The 26,309-nt window shown below is 43.7% G+C and overlaps 3 protein-coding genes across 6 annotated transcripts; 2 read left to right on the plus strand and 1 right to left on the minus strand.

Moving 5' to 3' along the window:
- Positions 1-316: 316 nt before the first annotated feature.
- npm3 (nucleophosmin/nucleoplasmin, 3) lies at positions 317-5,490 on the plus strand. 2 transcript variants are annotated; one of them, XM_064320942.1, is made up of 6 exons: positions 325-509; positions 751-836; positions 2,007-2,126; positions 2,216-2,309; positions 4,628-4,739; positions 4,940-5,490. In XM_064320942.1, the coding sequence occupies exons 1-5, from the start codon at positions 437-439 to the stop codon at positions 4,723-4,725; spliced, it is 471 nt and encodes a 156-aa protein (XP_064177012.1). In that variant the 5' UTR covers positions 325-436; the 3' UTR covers positions 4,726-4,739; positions 4,940-5,490. The 2 variants fall into 2 exon arrangements, with proteins under 2 accessions (XP_064177013.1, XP_064177012.1); XM_064320943.1 differs by lacking the exons at positions 4,628-4,739; positions 4,940-5,490 and adding an exon at positions 4,265-4,618 and having other exon boundaries at positions 317-509.
- Positions 4,846-21,539, minus strand: sfxn2 (sideroflexin 2). Of its 2 annotated transcripts, none has more exons than XM_064320938.1 (12): positions 21,265-21,539; positions 16,256-16,420; positions 14,756-14,926; positions 13,281-13,379; positions 12,511-12,586; positions 12,063-12,148; positions 11,580-11,640; positions 11,143-11,209; positions 9,484-9,533; positions 7,443-7,492; positions 7,042-7,089; positions 4,846-6,911 (listed from the first exon to the last, which is right to left on the minus strand). In XM_064320938.1, exons 2-12 carry the CDS (start codon positions 16,408-16,410, stop codon positions 6,812-6,814), a joined length of 963 nt encoding a protein of 320 aa, XP_064177008.1. In that variant the 5' UTR covers positions 16,411-16,420; positions 21,265-21,539; the 3' UTR covers positions 4,846-6,811. The 2 variants fall into 2 exon arrangements, with proteins under 2 accessions (XP_064177008.1, XP_064177007.1); XM_064320937.1 differs by lacking the exon at positions 21,265-21,539 and adding an exon at positions 20,102-20,699.
- arl3b (ADP ribosylation factor like GTPase 3b) lies at positions 20,726-26,309 on the plus strand. Of its 2 annotated transcripts, XM_064320939.1 has the most exons (6): positions 20,726-20,863; positions 22,259-22,402; positions 23,876-23,992; positions 24,105-24,155; positions 24,441-24,626; positions 25,142-26,309. In XM_064320939.1, the coding sequence occupies exons 1-6, from the start codon at positions 20,861-20,863 to the stop codon at positions 25,187-25,189; spliced, it is 549 nt and encodes a 182-aa protein (XP_064177009.1). In that variant the 5' UTR covers positions 20,726-20,860; the 3' UTR covers positions 25,190-26,309. The 2 variants fall into 2 exon arrangements, with proteins under 2 accessions (XP_064177009.1, XP_064177010.1); XM_064320940.1 differs by lacking the exons at positions 20,726-20,863; positions 22,259-22,402 and adding an exon at positions 22,477-22,582.

Consider the following 26,309-nt stretch of genomic DNA (forward strand, 5'->3'; position numbering starts at 1 on the left):
ATTGTTTTTACAGTGAGATCAAGATCGTCTTTACACAAAAGTACGTGTGTGTTAATCGGAACATAAAACCAATATTAATGTCAGTCATAGAATGTTACTTATGTTAGGGACCGGTTCGAGTTCAGCAAAACTTAAATTGTGGATATACAACTTAGCATCTCTTACGTCTATTGTACGTCCCGTGGAATTATCTAAGAACAAGTGTTTCTCGTATTTACATCGCTGTTTAGCTTAATTGATTTTATTTTAAAAAGCGTATGGATCAACAATAAACATCTGCAAACAATGTCATTTAGTGACGTTCCCCTAGTGCCTAACATTCTGACGAAATACTTTCTGCGACGCGGCAGCTTTCTTCATTGATTGTCGACAGCACAACGAAAACAGCTAGCTGCATAGCTAGCTAAATTTACATTTTTCTAAATTAACTGTTGAAATGGCGTTCATGGAGGACGAATCGTCGGGGAGTGGGAGGGTAGGTCGAACAAGAATGGAAAGCTATTTTTTCAGTAAGTTTTCCCCCGCAAACGAATGTTCTGTAAAGTTACGATTCTAACTAGCGTTAGCTTATTTAGCCAGAGGCGGCACACGTGGGATCTTGCTACGTCTTGTCGTTCGTAAATGTAACGATTGCTTAGCCACGTGGGTATCCATGTTATATAAAATATCACAAATTGGTTATTTCGTGTGAGAGATATCATATAAATGTTTTCAGTTGAAGGATTAAACGTGTTATTTGTTTGGTACTAGGTTGTGAGTTGTCCTCCCAAGTCCCGTTCTACACGTTTCAAGGAGACGAAGATGAAAATGTAGAACATTATTTGGATATCCGGACGGTGGGTACTTAATTTTTTGCTAGCTAACCGTATTACCTACACAAAGCAATTATAGCGTCCTAATAAGGTGTAATGTGTTGTTTGATAAGCCTTTCTCTAAGATTGGCTTGCACCCTCAGCAGGATATTATTCTTTGCGTATTTTTCATCACTTCTGTATGCCATCAGCCCATGAGGAGTCTGTGTACTCTTTTACAACTGATAGAGGAGGAGAATGTTCATCAATAAAGTCATATACTAGTGGCCCCAGAGATACTTTTTATCTCTGGGGCCACTGGTGTTTTATGAAGCACAGTTCCTGACCTCAGTGACTACAGTTGTCGAGCTGCATGAATGGATAGCTAATGTGTTAATATGAGGTTCTGTAAGTCTTCCAATTAGATTAATAATACAGTAATGTAGCTAAGTAGTTTCTGGCATGGTTATTAGAAAATTTAGCCTAGTTATTACTCTGCTCAAACTTAGATTTGAGCTGAGTAATACTCAGGTCAATGAATATTCAGGTCAGTGAATATTCAGTTGTGATGAAAGTGATTGGAAATGATTTTCTTTACTCTTGTCCATCCTCAGATTTTTGGCCTTGTGGTAGATGAAATTATTTGGGGACTGTAATACCCTTCTGAAATGGAAAATTGTAAAGTCAGTAGTAAAATTATATTTGTTGTACTTTAAGCAAGGTAATACCCATGTTTGTTGATGTTACTACTTTATATGACCAAACGTATCTGGGCACCCCTTGGTCTGGAGCTGTTGAGCTTTGTTTCAGTGAAGGCAAATCCTAATGATACCTCACTAATGCTCTTCTGGCTGAATGGAAGCAAATCCAGGCGGCAATGCTCCAACATCTTGTAAAAAGCCTTCCCAGAAGAGTGGATGGATTAATCCATAATTCTGGATGAGATGGTGAACGTCAGGTGTCCACATACTTTTGGCCATGTAGTGTATGTCAGCTCGTCACCCAGGAGGAGTGTGTCTGCTAAACACATATGGACAACAGCAAATAATACATTTTCCATCATACACATTCTGTAATGTTTATATCTGTATGTCACACCACTTACTGCTTAAAAATAAAGGTAACAACATGCCACATTCATAAATCGGACAATACCTATGCGTGATAATCTTGGTAGAGGTAACATTTCTTACAATCACTGTCACCCTTTTGCAGGTCTGTCTGGGAACTGGAGCAAAAGAAGAGAGCAACGTAGTGGAGGTGACAGCCCTGAATCACCGGGGGAAGAAAGTCTCTGTGCCGGTGGCCAACCTTCACGTTTCCTGCCTGCCCATGGTAGCTGCACTCGCGCTGATGTTTGGGGACAGAATCCTCCCTGACGTCTGTGTTCTTTGTCCTTATGCAGTCATTCATTTTTCTGGCAGGTGAGCATGGGGGAGTTTGAGGTGAAGGCCCCTGTGACTTTCAGGCTCAAGTCTGGAACGGGACCCGTCTGTGTGAGCGGGCTTCATCTCATTGGTGAGATTGCCAGCGCCCCCTAGTGGGTTGGGGGACAGGGGGTACACTTATCTCACACTATGACTCATAGTGTGGCAAACTTGCAGAAAAGGACCTGATGATGGTAGAATGATTCAGGTGAAACGTGTTTTTGTTGCAGACCTTGTTACACTATCCACATATAGGATCCAGCACTGGTTGTTATCAGTGTCAGCTGCTGAGTTGAAAATAGATTGGTTGGTAAACTTCTCTTTAAACTGATCATTGTCTCAACCTGTTTTCATGAATTCTCCTTGATTAACAAGTGCACTTCTTTCTCCACGCATTAGGGAGATTAAACAATAAATTAAATGTACAAAAATCATTTTTAATCACTACACTTAATTTAAAAAGTTGCACCACTCTGTTAACTAGCCTACCATGTTAGTTCTCAGCACAACCTCCTATCTAAAAAAACTTGCACTTCAGGATTGTTTAAATTACAAAAGCTGTGCATTGCAAATCTTTTCCATTAATATAATGTTAAGTGTCAGAGAATTACGAGTAAATGTATTCACAATTTTAAATAATGCACAATTTTGTGATGCAAATAAAAATATTTTTAATTTCTTTATATAGATATTTATCTATCTTAATAGCCTAATTGAGGAGAACTATCTGAGGATATTGAGTATTTTAAGATATTTTATTGTAATGGGTTTGTTGTTAAGGGGAATGATTAAAAACAGGTTGAGACCAATAATCAGTTTAAGGGGAAGTTTTCAGCGTTGTCAATTTTCAGCTCAGCAGCCACCATTGCCTGTTGTTTCAAAGACAAGTTTGCATTCACACTGTTCAACACTGCGTTGAACTGTTTTCACTTATTGACATGTACGCAACATTTATGTAAGACAACAGCAAAATGTGTGGACACCAGTTCTTGTCCTCTAAAGCAATCCTCCCAGTTTAGAATACCCAGTCATTTTTTGACCATTCCCACTGCTATTGAGTGAAACCCTTTCCTCTGTGGGCAACACTAGCCAACTGCTAGTATTATGCTAGTACCAATTTTTTAGGACCAAATGACTGAGATGTAAAATACTGCGGTTCTTGGTCTAGCCAAAAAATGTTTATTTTATCATTTATAAATCAGAACCATTATATCTGTACTTTCTCCATACAGATGGACAACGGCATATCCAGTGAATGTCCTTTGAAGGATTGGTCACAAATACTGTAGTCTGCACACTGTGTTGCCTAACCCTTCCAAAGCCTGTTGACATTAAGTGCATTGGAAGAATACAGTGTTTCTAGACTTTGATTTGATTCATCACTTTACAACCATTAAAGGACAGAAGCTTGCACACATACAGTTTCAAAATATCTCTCTTTATTGAGAATTGAAAAAATGCTAAGGATTTCTCAAAACATTGTGTGACTGTGGAACAGCTACTGCTGAGTATTTAGGAATAATCAGCCATAACTGAGGTTATATTGCTGCCAGAATTACAAACAAAGACATAATATATAGGCTAGATCCAAAGAATGTACCCATTTACGTAAATCTTTTAAATTACAAAACTGACTCTGTATGCAAAGTACAGCAGGGAAAAGAATAGCTAAATTTAATGTAGGCTGTATCTATATCTGATAACTCTATAGCTCTTGTCCTATATTTAAAAATTAAATGTAAAAATAATAAACTACATGTTTAACCACAGTGGTGGAGACCGGATAACATATGTTCAAGGCACCATGCATTTGTACAATTTGCTTGTGTCGGTGAAACCATACTGGGGAATATTCACCTTAACGTCTGAAATCGAATCCGAAGACATTAGCGCATTAGATATCTGTCACCCAGGAGAGGGAGTCCACCAGGTTATCCTCTTTTGAGTGTCTCCTAAACAGTGTCTCCTTCGCATGTAAGGCCCTCACAACCTCGGGTGGTGGTGTGCAAGTTGGGTCTTGGATGCATTTTTTGAATTGCATTACAGTACAATTCCAAAACCACACCGGTTTTGGCAGCCAGATCTCACAGCAGTCCTGTAAAGCTGTGGTTTAAAGAGACCGTGCCTTTGAGTGAGGTATGTAGACGTTTTATCTCAGTTCAGCGTTGGTGTAAATACAGCTGCAGACTGGGGCCAAAGCATGATTTGACTTCACTAATGATGTGCACGAGGTCACCTTCCCAAGCTTCAGTTAAAACACTGGGAGACGGGGTATGAATTATTCAGATTTGGTAGGGGATGTTAAACCCTTCACAGTGCTGCTTTATGACTATGGTAAATGCACAAGGCAGGAGAATGGCAGCAAGGTACCTTTGATTTCCCTTACCACTACCTCCTCCCCTTCCCCAGCCTTTGAGGATGATTCAGACTCTGAGGTATCAGAGGATTTGGAAGAGATTGATGATGACATCATCCCCATCAAGCCAGCGAAGAAGCAGAAGCTCTGACTGATGTCTCCAAGGTATGTCTCAGATTACTCTTATGATTTTTTAATGCTACCCATATGTGCAGAACATGGCAGGAAATTATTGAAATAGGATGTATGCTAGATTATTTAGTTTAGAATCCAGTTTGGAAGTTTTGTTATTAGGATTCATTTTTCGGTAAGTTGTGTGTGGGTGTGTGTTTGTAATAATAATACATTTCTTATTTAACATGCAGCTCAAGCCACGCCATGGAATGCTGAAGGTCTTCAGTGAAGGAAAAATTGAAGTGATGGTTGTTTTTCTAGTTGAAGCCAAGCACCTCTGATCAAGTGGTTTACATTTTTAAAAACATTTTCCTGTACATTTTAACACATTTTACAATTTGGAGTGCAAAGTCCATTTTCAGCTGCAGTTAAAGAGAAAAAATGAAATCTTTATAGGCTGAGCAGATAGCACACAAGATGGTCACTGTTCTGCTCTTTAGTAGCAATGTAAAGGACAGTCTCCATTTTGTTGCTACTGTGCAACTTCAGCTGTGTGTGTATGTACATATATGTTTTGCATGCCTTTGTTTTTATTTTTTTTACTGTAACAGCATAGTCAAAGGAGAGCATGTTCATTATTGAGCTCCTTTGTGGTTTCAGATAAGGGTACAGCACAGATGTAAGGGATTGGTGGGTGGGGGGTAGGTTTGGGTGATGGGTATTGGGTGATGGGTAGCAGGAGGCCAATCTTGTACATTTATATACATTATGTGAATAAAATTTGGTGCTGTTTTCAAACTTATTTTTTTAAATTCACTTAACCTTCACAGGAAGGGCTTACAGTTACACTTTGATCCGTAGACACGGCAAGCACACTTGGTAGAGGTTATGTCACGTCCTGAAGGAAGTAACCTCATGTGGTGTGATCTTTCATCCCCATAAAGTCAGATATTCCAATAATCTGCTTTGTGATGTCACAAACACCCCAAGACCCTCTTTCAGTTGGCTGATAATGAGACTAGTTTTTATTTTTGTCTTCTGCCACCACCCCCCATCTGAAGAGCACTGCAGTAGTCCTGTGATGCCTGTGTCAGGGATACAGGAGGTGTTCCCCTCTACCAGGCCCCTACCTTAACCAGGGATTATATTATGTTTAAACAGGTGAGGCCTGTCTTCTAGCAGCACCGTGTTGTCACAACCACTGACGGCTCATCCATCTAGTAGGCCGTTTCCATGGCTGCACATGAGGTCATTGTGTACTCCAGCAGGAGCCTCACCTTTAATTTTCATTGGTAGGTCACATAAATTGTACACAGTTCCTCAGGTTATATAATTGGAATTCTTGGAAGGGAAGAAAGAGGTCATTTTCTTGCATATATCAGCATGATCCATTATGAGATCTGGGAAAGTGTTTGATTTCAGCATTACGTAATCCAAGGCAAATATCTGATCCTCTTAAGCACTTTGTGATCAGTCGGCAGGAACCAAACGCGGCCTCTAGGGGGAGCATGTGAGACCGCACCGTCTGGCCGGATCCATTTTAAACACTGAGTTGCCCCCAATTATTTCCTTGGCAATGACATGGCAATAGCAGCTGCCAATATACAATAAACACAGCAGCTCAACCACTCCTGATTCTACACAAAAGTGGCATTAGATGAGCTTATAATGGCTTTCCTCACAACTGTAACGCACAAAGACATGCAGCATACATTATAAAACAAGAAAATTTTAAAGGCACCCAGGGTCTCTAAAAAACTAAACGTACTTGGTTGACTAATTTAATATTCCTGATATAAATTCATTTTAAACCTTTCGTACAAGATTCAAAAATCATTAACAACCATATTCTTGGTTTCTGGACACAGCAAGCATTTTTAACCAGCCCTGAACAGCACTGTTCTCAGTGTGTGCTTGGTGTATCCCAAAACCCCTTTACCTGTACGTATTTTCAGTGCCCTGACAATGCTGAATCAAAGCAGAAGCTTTTGTGTGACAGCCCCTCCCCCAATACGCGTCCATTTTGATTGGCCCCATTATAGGACCCTGCTACCATTTGCTCCAGTAACAAAAGGGACATATCCCACACATCCTGCCAGGTATTGAAGCCTGAAGAGAGGAGTTCATAGACCCTTGTTGAAGTAGACATAGCGGATGCCTTCGCCATACTGGGAGACGATGGAATTCCTTAGCTCAGGCTCCAGATTAGCGACGGCCATCGAGCTGGAAAAACCAGAGTGGGTGGAGGTAGAGGGGTGGAGGGGCGGGGGGGAGAGAGAGTATTTTAACCTGTGTCGAGGAAGAAGAATGCTCCACCATGTAAAAAATTAAGCAAAGAGTTTGTGATTCTTACCATCTCTGGGGAAATAGAGAGCAGGCAGCAGGCACCATGAAGACGAGGCTGCAAAATAAGAATTTGTGTTTTTTTAAGCCAGAAATGGGAAGCAGGAAGAACAAAAGAGGATGTAAAGGGGTTCATACTCTTCACACAAATGGAGACAATACAGCTAGGCCCTGCTCTGTGGATAAAGTCCCTATAAGGGTGCTGTTAACCACACACACAATGGCTCCTCTTAACAGTAGACCCATAACCTTTGACCCGTAGCCCTTAAAAATGGGAAATTCTTGCAAGAACTTTTAAGCTTTCTTTCCCCTTCTGGTTTCCTGGTCCTCGTCAACCTACTTGTGTAGCCAGCAGCAGAAAACAGCCTGACGATGACATTTAAAATGACAAAGACAGCAGTCTTTACTTACAAGACTCCCACCATCATCACTTGCAATGGTCCATGGAGAAATGTTATTCTCTAAAACAAAGCAGATATACACAGAAAAATTAAATGGTTTTAAAGCTTCAAAATGTCTTACATTCTTTATCCAAGTCTGAATAGCCAAAGTTATTGCATCTTGACTACAGCTTAAAAAATATCTCCAACGTTCCATTAAGGTTTGTGTTACAAGACTAATAGCTGCATTACAGGACAGGACAGCACTGTGTTAGTGGACGGGGGAGTTCTTGGATTGGGCTATGCCACTGTATGCAGCAATGTAAGTGGTCAGGGTGTGCTAGTGAACGGAGATGTGTTAGTGGGCAAGGTGTGCTAATCAATGGAGCTGTGTTACTGGTAAGAGCTGTGCTACAGGCTATGCTAGTGAATGGAGCTGTATTAATTGGGCAGGGCTGTGCTACAGGCTATGCTAGTGAATGGAGCTGTATTAATTGGGCAGGGCTGTGCTAGAGGCTATGCTAGTGAATGGAGCTGTATTAATTGGGCAGGGCTGTGCTACAGGCTATGCTAGTGAATGGAGCTGTATTAATTGGGCAGGGCTGTGCTACAGGCTATGCTAGTGAATGGAGCTGTATTAATTGGGCAGGGCTATGCTACAGGCTATGCTAGTGAATGGAGCTGTATTAATTGGGCAGGGCTGTGCTACAGGCTATGCTAGTGAATGGAGCTGTATTAAATGGGCAGGGCTGTGCTAGAGGCTATGCTAGTGAATGGAGCTGTATTAATTGGGCAGGGCTGTGCTACAGGCTATGCTAGTGAATGGAGCTGTATTAATTGGACAGGGCTGTGCTACAGGCTATGCTAGTGAATGGAGCTGTATTAATTGGGCAGGGCTATGCTACAGGCTATGCTAGTGAATGGAGCTGTATTAATTGGGCAGGGCTGTGCTACAGGCTATGCTAGTGAATGGAGCTGTATTAATTGGGCAGGGCTGTGCTACAGGCTATGCTAGTGAATGGAGCTGTATTAATTGGGCAGGGCTGTGCTACAGGCTATGCTAGTGAATGGAGCTGTATTAATTGGACAGGGCTGTGCTACAGGCTATGCTAGTGAATGGAGCTGTATTAATTGGACAGGGCTGTGCTAGAGGCTATGCTAGCGAATGGAGCTGTATTAATTGGGCAGGGCTGTGCTAGCTGCCATGCTAGCGAATGGAGCTGTATTAATTGGGCAGGACTGTGCTAGCTGCCATGCTAGCGAATGGAGCTGTATTAATTGGGCAGGGCTGTGCTAGAGGCTATGCTAGTGAATGGAGCTGTATTAATTGGGCAGGGCTGTGCTAGCTGCCATGCTAGCGAATGGAGCTGTATTAGTGGGCAGGGCTGCAGCAGAGGCTATGCTAGCGAATGGAGCTGTATTAGTGGGCGGGAGTGCATAAATCACTATGGCTGTATCAGAGGAGAGACAGTGCTGTAGTCTGTGCAGTGTTAGAGAGGCGATGATGCCCTCGTATTGAGGCCGTTTTCAGCCACAGACGTGATCAATGCTGCAGACGGCACCGTGGAGAGCAGTCTGACTGATGAGCTTCGGATGAGGCTCATATTGATCCAAGTCCTTACTCCCCTGAGACCAGCTGTCTCTCTGTCTGTCTCCCTCCCTCTTCTCGCTGCACACTCCGTCTCTCACATTTGCCTCATTGGCATGATTTGATTAATGATATCCCTCTTTCTCTCAAATTCAAATATTCTTTACTTGCAGGACTCGTGAACTTGTGTTGCTAATGTGTTGAATTGCATTGGTGACAATACCCCCCCCCCCCCCACAAAAAAGGGGGGAAAGATGGGTAAGCCTCCCTCACCCTCTCTCAAATTCACTTTATTGGAAACACCATAAAAACAGTGTTATCAAAGCAATTGATTTCTTCCCGTCTCTCTCCCCTTCTTTCTTTCCCTGCATGCCTCTTTATTCTACTTCACATCCCTTCCACTGAGAGTTCAAGTGAAAAGTCATTTAGCAAAACACACTGATAGGGTTTCCCTTCTTTATTGCGCAAACGGCAGCGGACTCACCTGCATCCATTTGTATCTCTCCAGTCTCTGCATTATAATGGGCAGGATGACTGAAATAAAGAAAGAGAGGAAGAATAATGACCGTGTATCACGGGGAGGAAGCCTGGGAGGATTCCATTCATCAGGCAAATGAGCTCGAATCACAGCGAGCCGCGGTCTCGAGAGTCCCTCCGTCACGGTCTCTACAAACAGAGACCGCATAACTGAAGTCCCCCGCGCGAGATAGAGGGGGTGTCAGCAGAACACATAACATCTACTCGGCGCCAAACAACACGTGGGTGGCAATCTCTTCATCCAACATAAACATACTGCTAAAAAATCTGACTGACGCTGATGGACCTTTTTTTTTTTTTGCTTTCTCCCGTGTCTCGCGAAACCGTCTTGCGTATTGAAGACGTGGTTTATCTGATGGAGGCTCGGAAAACAGGGGAGTCCGCGGTCTGGCCACAGCAGATGTGCGTTAAGTGAGCTCGAATTACGCGATAACTGCGCGGCCCAGCCGGTTCACTGTGGAGTGAAAAGAAGCAGTAGCCGGCAGGACCCATTTTGAAAGAAAGCTAATCTACGCTCTGCCGAATGGACAGAGGATGCTGCAGTTACGAGGGTTCAACAACGGTTTTAAATTCGCAAAAGCGATTTCCACAGATTTAGAGCGGCCCGTGCTGCGTTTCAAAGTGCTTCTGTGTCACTTCACTTGAAATAACACTCACGTTGGTAGAAAATATTTTGCTTCTGTGCAAACACAGATTCAGTGGCGATTCACTCACTGTACCACTGGTAAAAGGAATCCTGCACCTACCGTAGAACCCGGTCAAATCACTGTTCATCGCTATAAGTCTTGACAGGAGGATGCAAGATAGTTAATTAAAATCAATTTATTTAACCAGGTATTCATTTTACCAGACTGAGAACATATTCTCTTTTTATGTCAATGACCTTGATTATTCTTACTCTTCTTGATGGTTATTTGGCACCATCTAGGAATCATATTTTGCACCAAACAGTGGAATATGAGGCCTCATAAATAAGATAATATTGTACTTATAAATCATAATTAGTGTCCTATATACAGTAAGGATGGACTTATAAATCACTATTAAGGTCTTGCATAAGGTAATGTCGCACTTATAAATCATTATTAGTGTCTTATGTAAAGTAATGCTGCAATCATATGTAATTATTACTGTTTTACATAGGATAATGTTGCCTTTAACAGTGATTAGGTGCTGCATTTTGGGTAGCATGATGTACAGTAGTTATTTTGCTCTTAAGGTAATTGTAAGGAAATATATCAGCAGTGCCATTATTGCTATGTTTTTTGTTGTTGTTGTTATTCCTATGCATGTAACATATGTTAATACCACTGCCTTGCAGGTCTCTCTGGACAAGAACATATACCAAATGAATGAACAGAAATAAAGATAATGTGCAACTTATGGCAAACGAAAGCTCAGCGAATGAGGATGTGCTATCCGTCACAATCCAAAGCCCAAGCAATAAACGAATGAGGTAGTGGGGGCCATAATGTCTTCAGTGGACTTGGGCAGAGCTGAGAGAGGAGCTGGGGGATGGGAGTTCACTCCCAGAATGCTCCGTGCGCCTCCTCTCCGGCCTGCTGACCCCTCTGTCTGCACGGTTGCGGCTGCGCTCAACACTCACTCATGCCTGGGGCTGCCATGGTTACGCGAGAGATGACCACCTGTGTGATGCCCTTCACAGCTGCTCTCTGCAGGAGGGAGGGAGGGAGGGAGGGAGAGAGAGACAGTGGGAGAGATGGTTACAGAGAGGAAGATGGAGTACGAAAAAGTATAAAGAGTGGGACAGTGTTCAAGAGGGAGAATGGGGAGGGAGGTAGAGAGACAGCAAGAGATAGAAAAAGAGAAAGTGAGAGGGAGAGAAGGGCAGAGAGAGTTAGATGGGAGGAAACACAGTACACAGAAGAAGCACCGTGTTAGGACAGATAGGCTCTTGATTAAAATGGCCACACATTGCAGTGAAGGTTTCTGTGCTTTCAGACAGTCGTATAGACACTAATTAACCGATGCCTGGCCAGGCTGAGCAGCGTTAGACCCTCCCCCAGAGCGTGTGGCACTCACCCGGGAGTGCCCCAGCTTGTTCCCGTTCTCGTCTGTGACAGCAATGCCACTGAGGATCTCCCTGAGGGAGGGGGAGAGAGTGGAAAGGGAGGGCGGGGTTATATACAGTGGCACCAGCTGGAATAGGCCCCCCCACCAACTCGGTTTCTCCTCTCACACCAATGCACTCTGACCCTGGGGTAGGAGTTTCAGGGTGGTCTCTCTGACAGGAGTACACACCTCCCCCTTTACAACCCCCTCACCTCCAATCAGTACCATCTTCCTTCCCCAAACGCCACCCACCCCTCCCAACACCCATCTGCACTTCCATATATTACCTCTACTATCTGCTTAGACCTCCATCCTCTGAACCCCTACCTCCTTATACCCCCATCCTACCCCTCTACAATCCCAATAACACTCGCATCACTCCCACTACCCCACCCCATCTCTACACACACCCCACCTCCCCTCACCCCTCTCTTCCCCCGAAAAGGAACTCACTGCTGCCTCATCATGGGGATGTTGACGCAGTTGGCAGCAGCCACAGCGGCAAAGGGAACCCATCGAGCCACCAGAGGGGGCGCTTTCTGTGGACACAGGGAGGGGGCAGGGCTGGTCATCCTCGGTCACTTTACTACCTTTAAGGCTGGTTTCAATTCCAGCTCAGCTCTCACTAAATTAGGTACAACTGAGCCATCAGTTAAACGTTAAACTCTATTCAATATCTTTATGTGAAACCTGCTGTAATTGCCTGTAAAAGGTGCGTTTGTGTAAATAAGATCATTCGAAAGGGGATTCTGGGCAGGTGTGTCAACTGTTCCATTAATAGTCCTGAGCCCCAGTGAAGAATGCATTATTCTCGGTCGAAGCTGATCAGCTCTCTGTATTACTCATATGGTATTACTCAGTGAACCCTGGTGTGAGGTCACTGACTGTGGGCGTGCTATACCTTGGTGTACAGGTTCAGTCCAACAGCTGTGGCCAGGGCAGTGCTGGTGGCTGTTACATATGCCACCCCAATTTGTCTGAGAAAGGGGAAGAAAAAGAAAAATATAGAAAGTAATCATGACCAAACAAAAACACAAGCCAAATCTACACTGTCATATATATCAAACATAAAAAAAAATGTTTTATTAACATTCTTCACACCATTAACTTTGTACTCAGGGCAGAAAGGCAGCCATCTTCCTCAGAGGACATATGAAGAGGGGAAGGACAGGGAAGTAGAGAGAAAAATGATCTTGAGTACACACTGCAGTCTCTAGCACTGGTGAACTATGCAAAACTGCGTTCGAAGAACAGGTAGACTAACTTGACGTCACATTGTTCTGAGAGAGCAAACAGCGAGATCAAGAGAGATCACCTGACAGTGCTTAGCACAATGTCCCGTAGGTCTTTCAGACCCAAAAACGGTAGAACAAGGCCAGCGCCTTATGAAAAAATGTTTCAGTCACTTAATAATTTCCTCCCTTTACACCTCCGCAGTGGTGAGTGTTCTGGTGGGTGGAAAATGGCCGACATGCATCATTCAGGTGGGCGCTGCACACTGGTAGCAGTTGAGGGGACTTCCCCCTCGCCTCACTCTAAAGGGCACTCTATTACCATAACAGAGCACATCAGAACCAGCCTTTTGGTTATGCCCGTCAGTCCCCTCCTCGTAGGACTACAGGAAGTGAAAGGCCAGCTGAAGTGTGTGTGACGCTCGCGGGGGGGTCTTACTTGGGGGTGATGGGAGAGGCAGCGTTGCGGTTGGTGTAATTGACCAGGGCGTTGAAGGACTGGTTGACCCACTGCCAGAACACCACAGCTGGAACCGTCCTGCAAGAAGCACCGCACAGGGAGAGAGACGACTCAGTCAAGACCACCGCTCTGCAAGGCCCACATCCCCACCCCCAAACTCCCAGCTTACGCCGTTTCCAGAAAATTCTCTAGGTACACTCGTTGGCAGCTACGGTATATGTCCCCAAACACAAACATTTGTCCGGTTTCCAGGATATTTCTTGAAAGTTACATTTAAGTGAAATAAATCATTTAAAAAACTGTTAGAATATCATTAAGTTTTTCCATACACACGAATGACCAATGTGTAAGATAACAATCATCTAGGAAGTTACCAGTGTTCAGTTCAGTGAAACTGGCAGTGAAACTTGGAATATGCTAACAATTGGACATTTACCATAAAGTTTCTACCTGAATCATTTTTCTGTGATTCAGACAGAGCTTGTTTGGAACAATAAATATGTTCTAAGATTGTTTGGAGAATGTTCCGGTCATAACATTTTCTCACAGCCAAAGGAGAATCTAAGCAGAATGTTACCCAGCGTTCAGAGGCATTTTGTGTTGCTGGGTTCCTGCTTCCTGGTACAGATGAACCATGAAACACTATCCTAATGGGGACAAGGAGCCTCAATCCATTATTCAAATATTAAACCCAGGGATTACGATTTCATTACTTCAAGCAGTATTCAAATACTTTGTTCCTAAATGAAGGAAAAAAGGGAATTTCAGAGTTTTTGAATAAATATGCATGAAGGACAGCCTATAAAAACTCTGCCTTAACAGCTCTCTCATATTATTCATTTTCTGACTTAGACGTTGAGTGAATGCAGATCTCTTTGCAGTGAATCATTGTTTACACAGAAATAACAAGGGTTTCGGGCCTGGGAGTGAAAAGGGGGGATTCATTAATCAAATATTTAGTACAGTCACATTCTAGGCATTTAGCAGGCGCTCTTATCCAGATTGACTTACACAGTACACTCTTTTTCATAAGATGCATTTATACAGCTGGAGAAATTCAGGTTGTGTGCCTTGCTCAGGGGTACAGCAGGAGTGCCTCACCTGGGAATTGAACTTACGACCTTGGAGTTTCAAGGCCGGTCGCCTAACCATTATGCGAGGATGCCACCTATGTCTTGAGAACCACAGAAATAGCTAATATACAATCAATATATGATCAATAAACATTCTAACAGCTAACTCATACTGTACAACCAGACAGTGTGTGTGGTGGTCACTCCGGGTTACCATATAGCTGCAACACAAAGACTGCACGATTACCTGTCTAACTGATGTACAGAGCCTGCTAAACTAACCCAACCTAAGCAGTGCAGTTGTCGAAACTTGCCTATAGAAGAGTAGTCCGAAGCCTGCTAACACCGAGTGAGCTAACCTGTACAAGCGCGACGGCTCACCTGTAGAACTGCAGCATGAAGCCGGTGATGGCCATTCCACCAGGCACCTGGAAGGACATCCTGCCGATGAGGTTCATGCGGTCGCCCGTGTCGGGGTGGAAGGCCGAGTCGTACAGCTTCTTCGCGTAGTGCAGCTGCTCCTCGGTGGTGCCAGGGGGCAGTGTTCCCGCCCTGAGGATCACAAGCCAGGTCACATGACCCCCCCCATCCTCACTCAGATGAGGAACGCAGAGATATTGGCAGCACGCAGGCGAACTGCCGTCTTTCTGACAGGGCGCCGTTGTGATCTCATCAGATCGATGACTTCATCCCATGAGCACGATGACATCACCGTTCTGCCCAGCTAACAACAGCAGCAGTTTACATACACGGCGCAGTCCGTAAGTATCTGGACAGTGATACAATTTTTTCGGTTTTGGCTCTGCACACCGGCACATTGGATTTGAAATAAAACAATGGATATGACGTTAAAGCCACACCGTCGGCTTTCATTTCAGAGTACTTACATCCATATCGGGTCATCTGTGTAGGAATTAGCCCTTTTGATACAGTTTCATACAGTTCCCCCCATTTTAGAGGACCAACTGCAATTGGACAATTGGCTGCTCAGCTGTTTCTTGGCCAGCTGTGTATCTTTATATCATTAATTCATGCACAAAAAAGCTAAGGTCTTAAGTTGATTCTAGGCTGATTCTAGACATGAACTAATGATATAATGACGCACAGCTGGCCAAGAAATGGCTCGATTTAAAAATTTTCAGGATAGCAATTTTTGTACCAGATTGCACCGTAATCTTGTTACTGCAATTAAAAAGCCCAGCCTTGCAGCTGGGCTGCACAAACATTTGGCCAGCAGCATCAGGTCCAGAACGCCTACTGTTTCAGACCCGCACAGCATGCGCGCATAGCGCGGCGAGGGGTTAGCGCTGATTTACACTGCAAACAGGGCACAGTTCAGGAAGTTTTCGCAAACAGCGAGATCAAACACAGCCAAAGAACAGCATGGCCAAAAGTTACTAATAAACGTGTCCTCAGCTATCAATACTCCCACACTGGCCAGGGAGTCAAGCTCCCCTCCAACTCATTTTCAAACGCTGACACCCGGGTTAATAAGCAACCCCCATAATGATCCCCTGGAAATTATTACCGCAAATAACAGAACGGGAATTCATTTTCAAAGCTACGGGAGAGACAAGAGGAGGCGTTCCCGAATAATTTGGGGTCACGTTTGCAAATTGAGGTTAAAGAAAAGGCAAGTAAAAAGTACCCCCTGACCCTCAGTGAAAACAGGGGATCGAGTAAGCAAATATTTTGTCTTGGGAACCGCAAAACATTCCAACATCGGCTCAAAATCTTAAAATGAACATCCCTGCCAGCTCGTTCTTACCCTACTGTGCAAGCACGGAACGGAGCCTGAGATGGACAAACCAATGTGTTGTTGCGTTTGTGAATCGACTCCACCCACCCCCCACCCCCCCACCCCCACCCCCCCAGCCATACCTGCAACTGTCGACCAGGGCCTTGGCCTCGTCCAGCTTGGCGTCGGGCAGCAGGGCAGTGCGCCAGTCGGTGATGTTGAAGAAGTGCTTGAGCCGCCCCATGAAGGTGGACTGGTCCCAGCGGGGGGCGTCGATGTCAAAGCTGCCCAGGGCCATCCTGTCTTGTCTTTTAGGAAAGAGCGAATGGCATCAGGAGCCACACACAGCTATGATTCCCCACACATCCCGTCTTGTCTTCTAAAAGAGCGAATTCCAATCAGGAGCCACACAACAGCTATGATTCACCACACATCCCGTCTTGTCTTTAGGAAAGAGCAAATGCCATCAGGTGTCACACACAGCTTTGATTCATCACACATCCCATCTTGTCTTTAGGAAAGAGCCAATGCCATCAGGAGCCACACACAGCTATGATTCCCAACATACTGCATTTAGGCCTACACGTTTTTTAAATATCTGCTGAAGGTGCAATATTAAGGTGTTTCAGTTCTTTCCACACACACAGCTAAAACACACAGCTGGAAAATCACCAAGCAGAACTAGAAAGAATTACAGTACGAAGACAGAGTTTTATGAGCATTTTAAATTGAGAGTATTTTAAATTGGCGGACATCATGCTACATCCACAATACTTTGAGGGAGCTCAAATAAAAACTTTCATCTTAAACAAAGGCGATCTGTCTAAGACTGTCTCGCAGCTATTAAATTTGTGGGGGTCCTATTGTTCAAGTTTTTCAAATTCTTCCTTTCAACTCTGAGGGAGCTTTTAAGATAATGAGGAGACAAGACTAGAAAACAGGAAAACAGCATCCATGGGCCTGGCGCTTAGCACTAACTAATCATAAGAAACTGGAACAATCCTGACTTGGAGAAAACCTGCGTCTTCTATGTGCTTATGCCTGAGTGCCCGGGCACCACAAAAGAGAGGCCTCTGTCAATAATGTTTAAACTCAGTTAACCCTGACCTTATTTACCCTTCTCACATCAATAATAAAGAAGTGGCCTGCGCTAAAAATAAAACTTGATAATTTTGTAATCAAGAAGGAACAAGTAAGCATCGTTTCACATCACTACAAAAAAGGCTCAAGCAAAATGTCTGAGCTCGTTTTTTTTCCCCTTGTACGTGGCTAAATCAATGACGTTAAGTTCACCTTTGGGTGCGAATCACTTGTTTGTTCTTGAATTGCCTATCACCTGGAAAGAAGTTCCAAGAAAACCATTTCAGCAGCTCAGTTGGGTGCATACGGTAATGAAACGAAACTGTTTCCCAGATCACAAATTCCACATCTTGAAAACAGCCCATGACCACACGACTGAACCCCCCCTCTGAACTGGTCTGGCACAAAAATGGCAGCGCTGTCAAGCAGTTTGTTAGCCTTCGACAGAAAGCAGTGACTCCCGGTTCTATATTGCACATTTGACCTTTATTGTGGGGCGCAACGAAAACAGCGCAAGTGATATTCATTCACAGAGCATCTCACATCTCAGCGTCTCACAGACCACGCCCCTTCTACTTCTGGCCAGAAAGACGGATCTCAGATACAGAACATAGCCGAATAAACTGACACTGAAAAACAAAGGCCTTTGGTTTTCCAGCTTGCCTTCTCCCAGGCTCTCTTCTGCTTTAATGTGGTAAAAATGCAGCCTCCGACAGTTTGAACTCCTACACAGTGAAGAGCGGCAGTTGATGGAAGTCTTTCAGTCTCTCCCGTTCACGAAAGCCCCTGCACTCATAGTTTCCTGAGACACTTTTTAAAAAATCTCTTTTATTTTGAAAGGCATCCCAGATGTTGTGATCGAATCAACTGCAGGCTACGCTGACGTTACAGGTGGAGACCAAGCCACCCAGGAGGTGTGCAACACCCACCATTAGTTAACACGTGCTGTGAAATCCACAAATGAGCCCTTTCTCGAATGCAAGGACTCATCTCACGAAACCTGACAGACAGGACTGCGCGTTTTCTTTTCGGCTGCACAGTCGGCTCATTCCCGCTGTTGCCGCTAAATGGTGGGCCACTCATGCAAATGCGGAACGCGCAGAGGTTTCAAAAGCTGTGAGGAACGAGGTGGTGATCAATCGGCGGAACTGCAAACACAGGTCTGTGCTGGTTGGGAACACACGGTTGCGTGTCGCCGAAACCTTAACAGGGTTTATATTTAACTGGTGAGAGCGGCTTCTGTTAGAACAGTCAGAAATGCGCTTGTCGCTTGTCAGTCAGTGCGTCTCTGTGTGTTTGAGAAAAAACAAACAACATGTTCACCCTGTGACTGCTCACAGCGGGTTACATTACACCCATATTTCTCACATAGCTTTTTCTCATTTCTGTACCCTTTCAAGGATAAATTAACTCTAACTGCACTAGGACACAGCCTGCCTCCTTGACAAGGGTTTTCTTACTCTGCAGGTTAATGTCACAGCTGGTGAAATAGCAAGGCCTGCACATTCCCCAGTATATTCTCCAGATGTTATTGTAAGGCTGAGCTTCCAGTAAGTATTTTAGCCAAAGGGAACATCCTATGGATTACAGCCCTACAATCAGAAAGACACACAAACACACACACACACACATGCATGCACACACACAAGCTGGTGCCAGAACAAACCAGACCTGTTTGTAGCTTACTGGAATCATACATCAACATAAACTGGCAAAAAAATGTATTCAAAGTACAAACACGGTTAACTTGAATCACCGAGTCCTTCAGTGAGACTGGCCTTTTATCTATGTGGCAATGCCATTGACTTATGGTGTGGGAGGCCAGGTTTCTGGTTCTGACAACATCTACCCTGGCCTTAAAAACTGTGCTCACCACAGTATGAACAAAATGTAAACTTTCTGACTGAGAAATTAAAAAGGACACTGGGACCATGAAGTCATGAGCACGTTTTGGGAGGGACGTGGCTTTGGGTGACAGCTTGTAAATGGGTTCAAACAAGTCTAGGTAATTTGTTAATGAACTGGCTAACCCCTGAGGCCTGCAGTCTAGTAAGACAGAATGAGAGAAGGTAGCTTTTTCATTAACACAAAACTTGTGTAAATCTGCAGGTTTCTACCCAAAACATTAAGGTAAAACCCATAATCAGTCCGATTTGATAAGGAGGAAAAAAATAACGACAGAATAGTTTGCTGTGACCCCACAATGATATTCAATAGCTGTGTTCGATAAACCTTTCTTTAAGTAGGGAATTCCATATGGTATGTTGGCACTCAATAAATAAAATGTATTTACTTTAATAAATCATATTTCCTGAGTATTCTGGAGCTGGTGTAATTTCCTTTGTGCGCCTCATTGTGTGTCATGTGATTTGTTATGCATGATCCCAGGTAAGTGTATAATGAACGCTGCATATGGAGTAGCCTAAATTTGGTTTAGAACAAACAGGTACGCAATTAGTAACTTCATACCGACGTATATTTTTTTCCAAAGACTGGGAGATAACACATGCACTTCTTCACTATTTCCTGGCCTGATATTGCTGATGTAAGAACAGGTTATTCCAAGTCACAACCAAAAAGGGGTGACAAACGTGTGTGTGAACTTTAACATTACAGTACCCTTGGGAGGAAATCGTAATCTAGACCACTTGTCCCTATATCGTACCTTGTGATGTAGCAAATGCAGAAATGAAGGCGATAAGATCAACGGTGTTAAAGTAAACTAATTTTACATTCTGATGATGTATACTACTGCAAGGAACTAGTGACACGAGATACCATGCATCCACCAAGGCAGGTTATACTGCAAGCATATGGCACTGTATTCGAATCCCCGGCTTTCAAACAAAAAAATTGGACGACAACATTCTAACATATTTCGAAGCAAGATCATAAACAAGATACATTACCTTTGGCAAATCTGGTTAGGAGAGAAGTCAAAGTAGATGAACAAATGAAATGGTTCAAAGAGTAATATTCCAAGAGCGTGGGCGGGCGGAGCTGCACGTGGCACTTCCTATTCCAATCACACACAAGGGTTTGCTCCCCTAGTGTTGCCCCACCAAATATGTGCCCCCATATAGTTATACATGCAGAGTTAGCGCGCTGGTCTCAAAAATGACAGTAGGGACAATAAAAATTAATTTGACTTCACTTTCTTGATCGAGTACGATACATATATGTTTTAAATTCCCCACGCAAACAGTATAGATAACACTGCAACAACGATAGAGTTAACAGCAATAGCTACCTAGATTTACGTTTGAGACATGGTAAACTGGCTTGTCAACGTCGCGGCTAGTTCTAGTAGTATAGGATACAAAAATGAACGGTGAGACGTCAATGTGCAACCACAGGCAAGTAGGTTTAGCTGGCTACCCAACGTTAGCTATTCATGTGGTGCGACGTGGCACCTTTTATTCCTAAACTAAAAATAATAAGACGCTATAATGATATAATGTAGGTCTGTACAAAACAACAAAAATCAAGCTTCCGGCACGCTGTTAATGCAGTGCTATGCCTCATGGAAAAGATTAAATTTTACGTCATCAAAGCATGTGCTTAAGAAACTGCGCCTGTCGTATTCTGCACGTACACAATTTGTGTAATACGTCACAGGCGCTTAGTAACCCTTCGCGGCGTCTCAAGTCTTTGGGAGATAAACCGAGATGGTGAGTTCTTTTGTTATATTTAGCTAGCTAGCTAACTGTTTGATACATTGTCATGCCTCTGGCATCCTTTCCAGCTGTTATGTGTTTATTGCGTTTTGTCGACTACGATGCATAAAGATAGATCGATGTTCAGGTACCCAGATAACAGTAGCAGCTCTTAATGAGACAGATTAGCCAGATAACGGTATCATGAACGTTAGCTAGCTAGGTGCGAGAAAAGAACATTCGGATTTCTCTTGATGGCTAAAAAAGAAATGTCCCTTCGAAATGTGTTGATGTATGATCACATAGTGGGTATTAACTATTGAATGTACTATCTTAATTCTTAAATAAATGGATCCGTTCGTGTTAATTACCTATTTTGTTATTTAAATTTAGGATAAATCTCATCTCGTTCTTACCTGTGTTTATGGCCCGTTAAGTTTGATGCTGCTGCTGATTTTACCCTCGCTTCGTTGACGAAGGCTTCGTTTCTTGTTGCATGCTGCAGTAACTCGCTAACTAGTTTCTTTTAACCTAATAACAATCCCCATATCCTTCTAGCTAGCTAGACAACTGGCCTGGATTCATGGATGTTGACATCCAGAGTGAAAGATGGATTAGCTATATCACTGCGGGTTCATGGCCATTCCAGGCGGGTTGGGGCACTGTTACTAATGAGTCTGGTGTCGATATCATTTCCTTCTAGGTTTAAAAGGAGCCATGTATTGACATTCCTACTCCCTTAGGTGAAATTTTAATTGTTATCGAAAACTGCATGACACGTCTGCTGAAACCGGGAAATTACGACCGGGAATAATAGATTAAGGTCAAAACACTTTGATATTCCTGGATTGTGTATTTGCTTTATATAATAATGAATAGGAACATTTCACACATTTAGTAATGCATTCACATTCGCAGAAGGGAAGTAAACCTGCCAGAGATCCCAGACTGAACTGGTCTACAACCCCTTAAAACACAAATCAAATAAACGCGGTCTCCAGGCAGGATTCGAATCGCAATCCCAAGTGACACTATGTCTTCATCAAAAACCCATAGGCATGACAACAGTCTAAAACAATTTATTTATGAATCCCCCTTTGTTTCGTAAAAAACCCCAAAATTCCACACTACCAGCTGCCATCTTGCAGCTATTTATTCTGTATAACAAATGTACTGTTACTGCTACAGAAACTGAAATGGCATTTATTGCTGAATTCTTGGAAGCAGGGGGGTCCCCAAATAGTCCTGTCACCCACTGGTGACTGATGGTTACAGTGAGAGTGATGTAGGCTATATGATTGCGAGTGATAGCTACAGAGGGAGCGATGTGACTTTGGGCTTGTAAAATTGGGGATTGTTAAATGTCCAGTGTTCACTTTGTGACGTGTGTAAATGGTTTGCCTGGCGTAGGGTCTGTTGTCCATCCTGCGTAAGCTGAAGAGCTCCCCAGATCAGGAGGTGCGCATCCTGTTACTGGGCCTGGACAATGGCGGCAAGACCACCCTTCTAAAGCAGCTGGCATCTGAGGACATCAGCCATATCACCCCCACACAGGTGCAGCCCGTACACTCCCATTCACTTGTGCAAACGCATGCGCGCACACTTAGGCGCAAAGTACATAGTCCCCGAACAGCTGGTCTCTAGGGAAATCAACCACATCGCCCTCTCACAGGTGCTGCACGCAACCCAAAATGAGAGCAGGGAGGGCACAAACAACCCATACACCCCTCCGCAGTAAGTCAGTCATCTGCCTCCGTGGGTAGCCTAACTCAGCAGCATGGTTACTGCATGCTAGCTGACATGCAGTCTGCGGTTCACGCTACTGAACTGCTCTGAGAGTTATAACTGTGGGAGTGTGTGTCTGTCTGTGTGTGTCTGTGTTGGGGGGAGGTTATTCCTCTTATTGATTCATGAATGCCTGAACCACGCCAAATCCCCTGTGCCAAACCTGGGAATGAGCGCATGTCTAATTAGCTGTTGCCTGAATGATGTGGAGATAAAATAGAACAAGATGGCTGGAATATTAATGAGATTTTTGACTTGTAAATTACACAAAATGGCTGCCACGAGGTCCAGCACAACTGTGTATTCTTGACTCTTGTGTTCGGCCCTCTACGTAGACCTGGCTATTCAGTAACACTCAGGGATTGCCTGGCCAAATGGAATGATAAAAAGTTATTAGTTATTATTGAAAGAATAAGTTATTTACCTTTAAATCTGATGAATGTCTATGTACTTCTGAAGAACACTGCTGCACAATACCAGGCACACTGAACAGCCACAGTAGCGTTTGCTCTAGTTGTATTTATAGGAAAGCTGCATTCAACCCTGGGTGGCTGGTCAGGTCTGAGTGTGTTTCCCTTTCTGTTGCACAAAGCAGTTTGCAGTACAAATACGCCCCCTGGATCAGATCCCATTCCACTGTAGTCACGTTCCAGTCCAACTCTTTTGCCTGGCTCATAGGAATCGAGTGCTTTTCTTTCTCTTTTCCCACAGAAGATTTTTCCCCTCATTTTTCTTCATTTACAATGCCCAGTTGCAAATTTGAGCTCCATTGATAGATGCAGCATTCCTTGTCAGTTTAGGGGCTGCACTGCTTCTGGGCTACATAGGGCTAATTTTGCAGCCAGCCAATATTTCTTTTCACTATTTCATGGTCCACCAGCTGAGCTACACAGCTGTCACGGGCATATTGCAGTGCCGATGTAGGCAGATTGCAGGTGCTTGACTGGCTGGGGGAGTCCCTATTTGTCGCGTATAGTCGTTAGAGAAGGTGACATCACCGCTTAGAGCTAAAACAAGAACGTGATTCGTTCCCTTAGCTGAGGACTTTGGTTTTTCGCACAGGAAGCTAAATGTGTCTTGTGTTGTGCTCTGCCAGATGTGAAGGCTTCTAGGAGACGTGTTATCAAGCACACTTACCAGCACGTTGTTGCCCGAAGCAGCATGGAGAACAGTGGCGACCCTTAACCCTGCCAGAGGGATAAGGTCACGCATTCTGCTCACCTCTTGACTGTTTGTTTGCAGGGTTTTAACATCAAGAGTGTTCAGTCTCAGGGCTTCAAGCTGAACGTTTGGGACATCGGAGGGCAGAGGAAGATCAGGCCCTACTGGAGGAACTACTTTGAGAACACAGACATGCTTGTGAGTAGCACATCTCTGCACTTGTGTCACAGTAACTACTTCCCCAGTTATTTCTGTTAGCTTTGCCTCCCTGTGGTTGTGATCAAAACCTTCACTGTGTGCTTTATTTCAGATTTATGTCATTGACAGTGCTGATCGAAAGAGGTTTGATGAAACTGGACAGGTACTCTTTTGTTTCACATGGATTTTGTACCCATTTCATGAAAAGAAAACTATTTTGTCTTCAGACGTCATGTAGAGCTCATTCACACATGAATGGATGTAAATCTCCCACAAGTCCACATCCATCTTAAACAGAAAGGGCATTGAGTTTATTTTAAAGAGAGTACTTTTTGTGTGTGTGTGTGTGTGTGTGTGTTTGCACATTCATGCATGTACACATGCGTTCTTCTGTGTGTGAACCACGGTTTCTGTACGTTCACACCTCCCCTCACGCTCTGGTTGCCAGGAGCTGGCCGAGCTGCTGGACGAGGAGAAGCTAAGCGGCGTCCCGGTCCTGATCTTCGCCAACAAGCAGGACCTGCTGACGGCGGCTCCGGCCTCCGAGATCGCCGAGGGCCTCAACCTGCACATCATCCGGGACCGACTGTGGCAGATCCAATCCTGCTCCGCCCTGACCGGAGAGGGCATCCAGGTTGGCCTTCTCTACCGAATAGCATTTTTGTGGTGGGCGGGGAAGAAATTCGAAAGGCGGTGAAATGCGTTCGGTGAGAACCCGTTCGCCTCAGCCTCAGCAGTGTATTTCCTTTGGCTTGCGGTGAGACAACCCTGACAGCCAAAACTGCCCCTCCCTTAGTGGCACTATGGCCGCTGTTGTTCACATACCAGGGGTCTGCCGGGCAGGAGATTCTCACATGGTCAGGGTTTAATGCCAGAGTGCATCCATGCCCTGACGCCCAGTGTCTTTGCTGGAAGACCACTTTTGAGCTTAAATGTGTTTTATTTTTGCAAATCTGTAACAACTTAATGAGTGTGCTGCTGCAGAGAAGTATAAGTTTATGATCTCCCCCCAAATAGACTGTATGACTTTCCGGTCCTGGAATCCAGAAGGTGTTTTTTTTTTTTTTTTTTTTTTTTTTTAACATGAGAGGTCACATTGCTGATTTCCCTAACGCTGTTCCTGTTTTCATTGTGTGTGACCCATTTCAGGAAGGCATGAACTGGGTCTGCAAGAGCGTCAATGCTAAGAAGAAGTAGAATCCTTCCTGTCTTCACTTGCGTTTCTCTCCGAAGGGACAGGCCACTGATTGTACAAAAATGAAACCAACGCGGAGCTCATGGACATTAAAGAATTCGACCAGCTTTGAGCAAGGATGAAACAAACTTAACCTCAGCTTGTCAGTCTCGGACCATTTCCACCCCTCTCCCCATCCCATCCCCTCCCATTCGTCATTCCTTTTGGTCTAGCCAGGTACTAATCCCAAAAGTAACATTCCTGCACCCACCCCACCCCTCCTCCCCACACACCCATTGCCTTCCCCCTCTACAATATAGTACATCTTCAGACTCCTGTGGTACTAGTCTGATTACTGCTGATGAAACATAAAGACCATCTTGGTGTTGGATTCTTTACTTTTTTAAAACAATCTCTATCTTAAGTGCTCATAGCGCAGTCTTTTTTTTCTTTTCTTGTGCCCACTATTTTGTGACATGTCTGTTTGCAGTTTTCCTGTTTCAGTAAAAAGATTATTTTTTTGTAACGGTGTCTTCGTGGTGTTAAAGTAACAGGGATGAATGTGCTTAAGTAAATGGAGCGTCTTCCTTTAGTGGGAAACGTGGAAGTGGTATATTTCCTGGAAGTAATATCTGGACTGAGGAAAATATTTGAAATTTTAAAATATGTAATATTACAGATATGTAATTACACCTTGAGTGATTTCCAGTATACCACGTTGAATGTATCTTATGGTGCATTTCGGTTTACAATGTTTGGAATGTATAAAATGACAAATATGGAAAGTGATAATTATTGATATTAATAGGTACTGCATTTCTTGAACCCTGTTTGTATTCTGAAATTATTCCTCACAGAGATACGTTTTACATCGTAACATGAAGCACTTTTTGGATGAATTCTGAGAAATCATTCTCACGTTTGTCTAAGAATAAGAATGGAAGCAAAAAAGTAGAGTGTCCAGTTCAGGAGTTTTGGTTCCTTTCAGCCAAGCCTACATTGGCTAATAAGTTAAACACTGCGGAATATTATTTTTTGTTATACATGAATCTGTATTTAACAAGAATATTACACAAATTGTTTGAAATTGAAAACCATTCCATTCTATTATGGTTTTTTATTTAAAATTGTTCCTTGCTTTTA

This window comes from Anguilla rostrata, chromosome 2 (assembly GCF_018555375.3).
Source record: "Anguilla rostrata isolate EN2019 chromosome 2, ASM1855537v3, whole genome shotgun sequence".
Classification (NCBI taxonomy): domain Eukaryota; kingdom Metazoa; phylum Chordata; class Actinopteri; order Anguilliformes; family Anguillidae; genus Anguilla; species Anguilla rostrata.

What these genes read in the sequence shown, in the direction of transcription:
- npm3 (XM_064320942.1), top strand. Translation starts at nt 437, where the DNA reads ATGGCGTTCATGGAGGACGAATCGTCGGGGAGTGGGAGGGTAGGTCGA. An exon ending in ACGTTTCCTGCCTGCCCATG is followed by an intron (nt 2,127 to 2,215) that starts GTAGCTGCACTC and finishes TTTTTCTGGCAG; the next exon opens with GTGAGCATGGGGGAGTTTGA. An exon ending in GAGCGGGCTTCATCTCATTG is followed by an intron (nt 2,310 to 4,627) that starts GTGAGATTGCCA and finishes CCCCTTCCCCAG; the next exon opens with CCTTTGAGGATGATTCAGAC.
- sfxn2 (XM_064320938.1), bottom strand. Translation starts at nt 16,410, where the DNA reads ATGGCCCTGGGCAGCTTTGACATCGACGCCCCCCGCTGGGACCAGTCC. An exon ending in ATCCCCATGATGAGGCAGCA is followed by an intron (nt 11,641 to 12,062) that starts GTGAGTTCCTTT and finishes CCCCTCCCTCAG; the next exon opens with GGAGATCCTCAGTGGCATTG. An exon ending in ACAAGCTGGGGCACTCCCGG is followed by an intron (nt 11,210 to 11,579) that starts GTGAGTGCCACA and finishes TCCCTCCTGCAG; the next exon opens with AGAGCAGCTGTGAAGGGCAT.
- arl3b (XM_064320939.1), top strand. An exon ending in GCCATATCACCCCCACACAG is followed by an intron (nt 22,403 to 23,875) that starts GTGCAGCCCGTA and finishes GTTTGTTTGCAG; the next exon opens with GGTTTTAACATCAAGAGTGT. An exon ending in GGTTTGATGAAACTGGACAG is followed by an intron (nt 24,156 to 24,440) that starts GTACTCTTTTGT and finishes TCTGGTTGCCAG; the next exon opens with GAGCTGGCCGAGCTGCTGGA.